The 10,861-nt window shown below is 40.0% G+C and overlaps 1 protein-coding gene across 1 annotated transcript in view; it reads right to left on the bottom strand.

The window, feature by feature from the left end:
* Nucleotides 1-720: 720 nt before the first annotated feature.
* Nucleotides 721-10,861, bottom strand: part of LOC148561638 (mitochondrial carrier protein CoAc2-like) — a 32,094-nt gene continuing 21,953 nt past the window's right edge. Inside the window, exons 3-5 of the mRNA XM_088490775.1 lie at nucleotides 1,367-1,451; nucleotides 1,136-1,223; nucleotides 721-887 (exon numbers count right to left, since the gene is read on the bottom strand). Of these exons, the coding sequence (XP_088346901.1) occupies nucleotides 721-887; nucleotides 1,136-1,223; nucleotides 1,367-1,451 (340 nt within the window). The remainder of the gene's footprint in view (nucleotides 888-1,135; nucleotides 1,224-1,366; nucleotides 1,452-10,861) is intronic.

The raw sequence follows: 10,861 nt of genomic DNA, 5'->3' as shown, positions 1-10,861 counted from the left end.
TTTGCCACGCTTTTTTACAAACGGCCACTTGTAAAAGCGTGGCTGTAGGTGAGAAATACGGCCACGCTTTTAAAGCGTGGCGATAGGTAGAGATATGGCCACGCTTTTGAAGCATGGCGATAGGGAGATATACAGCCACGCTTTAAAAGCGTGGCGAAAGGCTTGTTAAATTAAAAAAAAATTCTTTTTCTTACTTGATCTTAATTACTACACAATATAAATTTTTAATCCTTTTTTATTACCAAACCTATAAATATAGTGTGCAATTTTTATTGCAAGACAATTTTTATTAGTGACATAATTTTTGCTTTAATTATTTTATACATTAATAAACTAATATTCAAATACAAAATAAATTTCGAGTTCAAATTCCAAAACTAAAAACGGTAGAAAAATACAGAAACAATACAACTTAAACACTAAGTCCTTTGTTGTTCTTTCTTCCTCTAGCCCTCTCAAACTTCCTTCCCTTAGATCGTACATAAGGCTTGGTATGGCTGTGAGGAACACTAGGACCAGGACCAAAATGTTTCACAGCTTCCCCGAAATAGCAAAATCAACAAGGGAACAAAAAACATGTTTAAGTTACAAAAGATAAAGTAAGACATAAGACAAGAAGAAGCAAGAGTGTAATACTCCAGAATCCCCAATTAAAATTCTAACAACATGCATGGATTGGCTTCTCTAAAATGATACTCACACCTTCAATCTAAAGGTACTTCAAAGGGGATAAGCAACAGTTTGCCCAATAGTTCCAGGTGCAGCACCACATGCCAGGCGAGTTGTCACACTCAACTCAGAATCTTGCACTAGACCAAATAGATTGGATTTAACTAACCAATCTTTCAAAGACTCATAAACAGCAAAGTTTAGAGCTACAATGGAACCTGGAAAACAGGAAAAATAATTAAAAATAAGAAAGCATTAATTCTAATAACAGCACTACAGCCACTACAGCAGGAGAGGAGGGGGTGGAGAACTTTAGGGAGTTAATTATATCAGTTGCATGAATTGCCCAAGCACAATATTAAGATTTGTCATATTTGCCATTATGATCATGATTGTAATCATCAACTTTGTAAAGAAGTAAAAATGAAAAGATTATTCACAACTCCAATGACTGAAGGAAGCTAACCCTTATATAAAGCACGCGGGCCTTCTTCCCTAAGCACAGTTGTCAAAGCATGGAACATCCCTCTGTACTGGTAAGGGGACTTCTCTGTCTGCAAATATAACAAAAAGCATACTATAAATATTAAGAGTAGTAGAGCACAAAGAACACGAAGAAAACCAATGTTATATCTTCTCTCTATGTGATTTGCAAACCAAGCAATTGGTAAACAGAAAAATGAAGGTAAAGATGTACCTGTACAGTTATCCTGCCTCGAACCATATCCATTGGATAAGTTGCCACCCTTACAAAAGTGTGGCTGTTGATACTTTTCGCCACGCTTTTGAAGCATGGCAATAAAAAAAGTGGCCAAATCTCTAATCTATCGCCACCCTCATAAAAGCGTGGCCATTGACCACTTTTGGCCACACTTTTGAAGCGTGGCAAGAAAAAAGTGTGGCCATAGGCCTTTTTTCTTGTAGTGCCAAAAGGGAAAAAGTAAATCTACTGGAATAAAAATGTCTTCAGATTGGAAGCAACAGTAACATAAATAAAAGAGAGCAATAATAAACTGAAATACCTCAAATAACATTAATTCAAAGAGTAATCTGTAACATGGAAGAATTCATAAACTAAATTGAGAAGATAAATAAAAAGGAATGTTTAACCTGATAAAAAGAGATAATCCTGAAAGCAAAAGAAATCCTGATTCTAAATCCTAAAAGAAAGAGGAGAGAACCTCTCCCTCAAAACTACATCTAATTCATGAATACTAACTAATTGGAGACTCTCTTCTGAATGGATGCATTCTCCCACTTCATAACCTCTGATCTGTGCCTTTTGGACTTGGATTTGGGCCAAAAAGGGCTTCAGAAATCGCTGGGAGCATTTTCTGTAATTTCTGGTGCGTGGCCTCTGTCACGCGTCCGCATGGGTCACGCGGTCGCGTCATTTGGAGTTTTCCTTATCACGCGGTCGCTTCAGTCATGCGTCCGCATCATATGCGTTTCGCTTGAGGCGCACGATCGCGTCAATCACACGGTCGCGTCACTACCATTTCGCGCTGCCATGCGGCCGCGTCGCTCATGCGATCGCGTCACTGCCAGTTTCTTCAAAAACTCCATTTTATGCTTTCCTTCCAATTTTGTATGTTTCCTTTCCATCCTTTAAGTCATTCCTGCCTTAGAAGATCTGAAACTACTCAACACACGAATCACGACATCGAATGGAAGTAAAGGGTAATTAAAATAATTACTTTTAAAGCATAGGAAACATGTTTTTCACATTCATCACAAAATAAGGAAGGGAAAGTAAAACCATGCAATTAACATGAATAAGTGAATGAAGGATTGAATAAATCACTTAAATTAGGCACAAAATATATCATAAAATATGGGTTTATCAAAAACTTCAGAAGACGCGACCGCGTGACACACGCGGACGCCACGCACCAGAAATTACAGAAAACGCTCCCAGCAATTTCTAAAGCCCTTTTTGGCCCAGATCCAAGTCCAGAAGGCACATATTAGAGGTTATGAAGTGGGGGAATGCATCCAATAAAAGGGAGATCTCCAATTATTCACTTTTCATAATTTTAGATGTAGTTTTTAGAGAGAGATGTTCTCTCCTCTCTCTTAGGTTTTAGGATTAGGATTTCTTGTTATTTCAATTTGGTATTCCGACTCTTTATCAGGTTCAATATTCTTTTTACTTTATATTTCTCTTTTACTTCCAGATATTTTAATGCTTTCCTTTAATTACTTTTGTTGCCAATTTGGCTTATGAACCATTCATGTTTAGATTTGATTTTCTATTTAATATAATTTTAGGTATTTCAGTTTATGATTGTTTTATTCTATTTATGAATGCTCTTAATTTAATTTAGATATTTTCTTCCTTTTGGCTTTGGTTAAGTAATTGGTAACACTTGAGTTGTCAAACTTAGCAGTGGTCGAAATTGGCAGATTCCTAATTGATCTAGATCACTCTAAAGCTAGTCTTCCCACAGGGATTGACTAGGACTTGAGGATCAAGCTAATTAGTGCACTTGACTTAACTAAGTGGGATTAAAATCTAATTCTCATCACACCTGATAAGGATAACTAGGATAGAAATTCCAAATTCTTATACCTTGCCAAGAGATTTTATTATTATTAATTTATTTTATTTGTCATTTAAATTACTTGTTCCTTACTTTCAAAACCCCAATTTACAAAAATTATAACCAATAATAAGAACATACCTCCCTGCAATTCCTTGAGAAGACGACCCGAGGTTTAAATACTTCGGTTATCAATTTATTTAGGGGTTTGTTACTTGTGACAACCAAAACGTTTGTAAGAAAGGATTTTTGTTGGTTTAGAAGCTATACCTGCAACGAGGCTTTATCTGCGAATTTCTAGACCACGCAAAAGTTCTCTCTTCAAAATGGAACCGTTGCCGGGGAACTGCAAATGTGTGCCTTATTATTGGTTATTGTTAATATTTTTCTTTTACTTGTTTATTTGTTTTTGTTTTCTCCTTTTATTTCCATTAGCTACTATGAATTCTCACCCCTCTCGATTTGAGTTTGGTTCTAATATTGTTGAAGGGAACGGAAGTTATAGCAGGAACATGCATCAAGGTCAGAGAAATCAAAGATGGATGGAGCCAAGAGGATTTGATCAACCCTTTAGGCAACAACACCCTCCACAGTATCACAGACGAGGACCGCTTTACAATGCATACCAAGCTAATAGATATGGTGGACAACCTTGTAACTACCAACAAGCCCCACCCTATGCCTATAGACCATCCTCTCAACATAACCTTGAACCACCACACTCACAAGCTCCTTTTCACCATTCACCACCATATGATCCTTATTTACCCCAATTCCAATCCAATTACTCCCAAACACCACCACTTCCCTAAGTACCATGTCCAAATCCATCACCTTGAGAATCATAGGTTTGCTTCAAGGAAACAGTAGATCAACTTCATACAACCCTTCATCAGCTGGAGCAAGCAATACATCAATTGTCTTCCAGACGTTTAGACACTCAAGGAACTCCAATAGCTTTATGCGGAGAATCTAATGACGAACGTAGCATGAAGGAGACACTAGAAACCCATAGGGCAGTAATGAGCATAACTTTGTTTTGGAACAATTAGAGGAAGCTCAAATTACCCAAGAAGAAGAAGTAATGATTGAAGATTTAGGAGATGTTGAACCTCTATGGGAATCCAGAGTTGTGAAGAATTCCGTCAAGGACGTTACAATTGATGCTAAGGAGGATAGTGCACAAACCCCAAAGCAGGTATTTTATGAAGAACTAGACGGAATGACCCAAGACGCAAATTTCCTTGATGATGATAGTCTCAAGTCAAGTTCTCCTAGTAATAAACTTGCATCCGCAAGTGAATTCTCTAAGATTGAAGAACCTTATCCAAGTGAATACGAAGATGATGTCGAGGTAGATTTTTCTCAACCTCCAACTTATGACTTGAGTAATGCGGAAGATGTCGAAGACTTTAATCAAGACGTGGTTGCATTTGAAGAATTTTGCAAAGAAGTTGAGGAATTCGCAGAAGATTACAAGGGAGTAGAACTTACAGAACCACTGGAAACACCTACCCCAAGGCCATTACCACCCAATACAAGCTTCAAGTGGGTACAATCCTTAACCTTTAACTTTACTTTTCCACTTGAATATGGTTTGCTTGAAACAGATGGCCAGCTTAGAGCTCTCTGCGGCTTTAAGAGTAAGAGGAAAATGGCTCGTACTCAGAGCTAGTGCACAGGGTTCAATAAGGTTCCACGCTTTAATTTGAAGTGCACGAATTGGTATCATGTTCAATCGAATGGATCTCGGAAAACGTTTGGTCATCTTGGTGAGAATCTAATTTCTAAACCGTTCGGATGGAAAAATATAGATCAAGACGAAGGTAGATTTAAAAGCAAAGTTTGGGATCCTGGAAAATATTCTGATATTCGTCACCCCGGGAGCCTGAAAACCTGTTTGAAGCTACTCAAGGGCTTCACATGCCTAGTTTGGGACCTCGGAGGCTGTTGGCATTCCAAACATTGGTGGAGATTTCTGGATGAATTTAAGCATAAGCCGCCATAACAGGAAGCTCATCCAATGTCCCACTTAAGGACTTTAACTAAAAGTGCTAGGTGGGAGACAACCCACCATGGTATGCTCGTTCTTTTTCAATTTTTATTTCGTACTATTTGATTTTATGTTATATTATTTTTATTGAACCTGGATGTTATTCATAGAATTTGAATTAGCATTGCATATTGCATAGTTGCATAAAAAAAAAGGCGTGCGACGCGATTGCATTGCTAAAACGTTCGCGTCAGTTGCGAAAACACCCCCACGCATCTGCGTCATTCACGCGGCCGTGTGATGTGGAAATCGGCGTAAAAATCCAACGCCCAGAAATCTGGGCTAGAATCGTGCGGCTGTTGTGCGTTTAGCACAAAACGGCCCACGCGTTCGCGTCCCTAATGTGAACGCGTCACTTGCTAAACGCCCATCACACGCGAAAGCGTGAGCGACGCGTTTGCGTCGCGTGGATTGCACAACACCCCAAAAGAGACAGAGAGTTGCGCTGAAACGATGCTGGAATTGTGCGTTTAGCACAATTTCCAGCGACACGGTCGCATGCCTCATGCGACCGGGTCATTCACCCTTTTACTCATTCCATGCGATCGCGTCACTCACGCGATCACGTCAACCCCCAAACACCCTAGCTACGCGACCGCGTGCCCCACACATTCGCGTGGATTCAAATTTACTAACCCCCAGTGACGCGAAACCCTACCCGTCGCGCCCCCTCATTCCCCTTCTTCTTCCTTTCTTCTCTGCAACCTACCCCCCAACCACCACCACTCCCAGCCAACCACCTCCAACCGCCGCACCACCCTCGACCACCAAGCCACGACCGCGACGCCACCCCCTTTTCTTCCTTCCCTCTCTTTCTTCTCTTTCTCTTCTCTTCTTCCCTCCACCACCGCTGCCCCCCCTTCGCGGCCACCACCACCACCGCACCACCACCACCACCCTTACCCCCATTCTTCTTCCACAAACCCCCCTCCACCAGTCACCTTACCCGAATTCCCCCCGCCACCACAAACAGCCACCACCACCACCACGCAGCCCTATTCCGCCACCGCACCACCGTGCCCCTCCCAGCACCACCGCAACCACACCCCCGCCATCTCTCAGTTCCCTAGCTTAGTTCATATGCCTACCAGGTTCCGCCGAACGCCACTTTCTTTCATTCATAGTTATCTGCATATTTTTTTCAGTTTATGTTTAAATTTAGAATAGTTAGAGATGTATGTTGTAGTGGATTCTAGGTGTTTAGGTAGCTAGGAAGTGGTTAGTGGATTTAGGCCTGTTTAATTGCGCTGTTCTTGCTACTTGTTTTATCATTTTCGCAATTCTGCTGTTGCTGTGATGTAAGTATTGTTCATATGATGTTCTTACTGTTCATGCTGCTATTGTGACTGCTCTTTCATATTCATATTATTTATGTCTATTTATGGCTTTATTTTAATTTATATGAACTATTCTGCTTGCTGTTTATTTTCTGGGAACGCCCAATTTTAGCAGGAATGCTGCCCAATTTTCTATAAATCGTTTTGATTCTCATTCATGTATTGGTTTTGGCATTTTCAATTTTGCATTCCTTAGCTCTTCCTAAACCAATTCATGAATGCACGGGCCAGCATTCTTATTTCTCTGTTTTCTCGATTAATAAATCACATTATTGATGATTAGATTTCACTTTTGTTGCTTTTTCTATATCAATATGAATCATCAACAACTTGATTTCCTTGCTTGAATATGAGTTGTCTGTTGCTTAAAATTGTGAAATTCTTGTTACTTAGAAACCAATCATCATGCCACTTACACTGACTTTCTTTTTACTAACTCAGTGATTTTCGCTTTCTAACCTCTTTTTCAAGTTTCACCACTTTTAACTTTCTAACTTCCCCTCTGCTTTTTGACTAACTCTTTCAATTTTTAACTCATGGCATGATTATTATTGCTCCTAATTAACAAGTATTCTCCTTATAATACATTTTGGATTGTAATCTCTCATCTCAGCTTTTTAACTCCGAAACAATCCAAACTGCACAATTATTCAACTCATTTCATAATTCTACTACTCCTTTGCCACTTTGTGCTTATCTTATTATTTGCCTACTTGTTTTCCTGCTTTTATCATATCCTAGATTTTTGTTTTTCAAAATGTCTGACCCTTAAAGAAAGGGAAAAGGAAAGGCAACAACTGGAAAACGGAAAAGAGGTGAATCCTCTATGTCTCTCCTGGAGCTTATGCATGATGACTCCTGGCGGAAAAAGTACTTTACCCCGCAGGAGAAGGCTGACCAGCTCCTCCCTGCCAATGATCCAATTAAGTTTGCAAACCGATACTGTGAGCTGAAGTATCCAATGTTTGCTACCTCCAAAAATCTGTACCTGGAGAGGACTTTGAGAATTCCAGAAGAACTACAGTAGTACACCTCCGATTAGATCAAACAAAGAGGCTGGTTCTTCTTGGAGAGAAATTTGACTGAGGTCAATGCTTCCTGGGTAAGAGAGTTTTACTGCAATTATTTCAAGACTTCCTTAGATGCAGTGAATCTCAGAGGGAAACAGATACTGGTCACTGAAGAGGACATTGAGGATATTCTGCACCTTCAGCCTAAGTCAGATCAGCCTGACGGTTACCAAAAGGCTGAAGAGGACATGCACTTTCTGAGATTTGACTAGGATGCTGTCAAGGAGAGGATAGCCCTTGACCCTACTGTCCCATGGGTCATGGGTAAGAACACCACCATGCCTAAAGGAATCAAGCGGATATACTTGAATGATGAGGCTCGGCTCTGGCACCAGATCCTAAGTAACTTTATTATGCCGAGTACTCATGAGACAGAGCTGCCTGCTGCTATGATCACCCTCCTCTGGTGTGTGATGGAGGGTAAGGACCTGTATCTGCCTCGTTTCATCCGGCACTATATGGCCAGGGTCCATGTCAGAGGCACCCTCCCTTTCCCTTACCTGGTCACCCAACTAGGCCGTCGAGCTGACGTGCCTTGGGAGGATGCTGATGAGAAGCCACATGCTGCAGACTGCAAGAAGATCATTCCTCACAGCAGGAACTTTCTGGCTTTAGAATACAGACCTCCATTCCTTACTTCTTCTGATGAGACAGCCACACCTTCAGCTGCCCCCTCTTCTTCTACTGCTGCACCTACCCCACCCACTGCACCTCCAGCTGCTCCTGAGCCTATTTACCATTTGGTGCATCGACTCTTCGCCTGCTTGAATCGTATGGAGCGTCGCAACAAGCGACCCGTCAAGTTGATGATCCGTTCCGGCGGAGACATCCCCTCCGAGCCTGACACCCCTTCTGATACATCTGAGGTGGAGGAGGACGATCACGAGGAAGAGACACCCACCCAGGCTGCACAGATAGGACCGGAGCAGGCTGTACCACAGCAGGAGGAGCCACACCAGATACAGACCGCAGATCCAGAGATTCCTATTCAGTCAGAGCCTCCATTGCAGCAGACAGATCCTCCTACTCTCATCCAGTCTGCAGATCCTCAAGCCACCACCGAGACTCCAGCAGCCCATCCTTCCAGTGATGTCACTCCTTCACACCCGGCTTGAGTGAGCATTGTGGACGATACTTTATTTTAAGTGTGGGGAGGTCGCCACCTCTGACGTATCTTTTTGGTGAACCACTACAGACTCTTTTATTTTATTTTGGTTATTTTTCTGTATTTTTATCTTTACTTTTATTTTTATTTTTATTTTTCAGTACTTATACATTGTTCTTTTCATGTGTTTTTACTTTTATTTCTGCATTTTGCACCTTAGTTCATATTCTAGCCATTTAGTTTAGTTGCAATTCTAGCTTATTAGTTATAGAATATGTGGATTAATTAGTATAGTTTACCCTTTTAGCATATGATAGTTTGGGTTAATTTGAAAATAAAAAGGAAGTAAACTAGAGACTTTAACATAATCAAAAACAATCCACATACCTTGTATATAGAACATAACATGTTAGTTAGTTAACAACATTTCATCAAGGAGGAACACTAAAACTTTAAAGCCACCCAAAACAAATAAATTTTTTACATTGAGAATAATGAGAACTTTTAATTTCTACTTGCATGACATGTATAACTGATATATGATGTTTGAGCTAGAGAACATACAGCCTGTGAGTTTTGAGCTTAATTATATGGTTACATTCAAACCATAAATTTTATTCCTGTGTGTTTCGTCCTTCTTTTTTATTCTGATGTTCTTTGCTTTGTTTTAATCTATATGTCCAATATAGAATATAGATACATACTAAGAGATGATTGAGGCCATTGTTTGAAATATTTGCTCACTTATCCCAAATTAGCCTACCTTTTACATCACCCTTGTTAGCCCCTGACGTTAGGATTTTTACCAGTAAAGAGATTCATAGAAACAGTTGCGTTGTAGATATAGTATCTAAACCGACAAAAATCCCTTCGTACAAAGGTTTTGGGTGTCACAAGTAACAAACTCCTTTAAAAATTGTTAACCGAGTATTCAAACCTCGGGTCGTCTTCTCAAGGAACTGCGAGGAAGTATGTTCTTATTATTGGCTATAAAGGTTGTAATCGGGGTTTAGAAGATGAGAACCAAGTAATTTGAATGACAAGTAAAGCAAATGGCAATTAAAATAAATAAATACTGTAAAGCATACTTTTGGCAAGGTAAGAGAAGTTGGAGGTCCAACGTAGTTATCTCTCTCTACTAGAATGAAAGTTGAATCTAAACTCCACTTGGTCAACCTTTACTAGGGTAAAGGAAAGTCAAGGGACTAATTAAATTGACCTTTGAATCCTATTTATTTCCTAAGAAAAGGTTGGGATTACTTAAGTTCAACTCAATTAGCAAGATAACGATTATCAATTATATTGAGATTAATAACTGTTGAGTTACTGAATTCTTAACCAGAACCAAAAGGGGAAAAAGTAAAATTGATAGAATAATAAAAATATCCTTAGATGGGAAGCAATGGTAACTTAAATCAAAGAGAACAATTATAAACTGAAAATACCTCAATTATCAATAATTCAAATAACAGTCTGCAACATGGAAGAAATTCATAGATCCAATTATAAAGGTAAATAGCCAATTCAGATACTGAAATAAATAAATAAAGTGAAGGGGAAGTTTAAAACAAAGAAATATAAAACCTGGATTGAGAGTCACTCTTAAAACAAGAAGAAATCCTAAATCCTAAGAGAGAGAGGAGAAGATCTCCCTCTCAACTAAATCTAAATCATTGAAAACTAAAATTATGCGAGCTCCCCCTGAATGGATGCATTCCTCCACTTTATAACCTCTAATCTATGCTTTCTGTGCTTGGATCTGGGCCAAAAAGGGCTTCAGAAATCGCTGGGGGCGTATTCTGTAAATTCTGATACGTGACCTCTGTCACGCGTCCGCGTGAGTCATGCGATCGCGTCATCTGGAGCTTTTCTTTGCCACGCGGTCGCGTCAGTCATGCGACCGCGTCATGTGCGTTCTGCTTAAGGCGCGCGGTTGCGTCAGTCGTGCGGCCGCATTGCTGCTGATTCGTGCTTGGCACGCGATCGCGTGAATACTAGTTTCCTTCAAAGCTCCGTTTTGCTTTCTCCTTCCATTTTTGTATGTTTCCTTTTTCATCCTTTAAGTCATTCTGCCTTAAAAAATC

The sequence above is a fragment of the Arachis ipaensis genome, chromosome B6 (assembly GCF_059453495.1).
Source record: "Arachis ipaensis isolate K30076 ecotype BB chromosome B6, ASM5945349v1, whole genome shotgun sequence".
In the NCBI taxonomy this organism is placed as follows: Eukaryota; Viridiplantae; Streptophyta; class Magnoliopsida; order Fabales; family Fabaceae; genus Arachis; species Arachis ipaensis.
The sequence above is the reverse complement of the archived record's forward strand: the minus strand, read 5'-3'. Positions and strand labels throughout refer to the sequence as shown.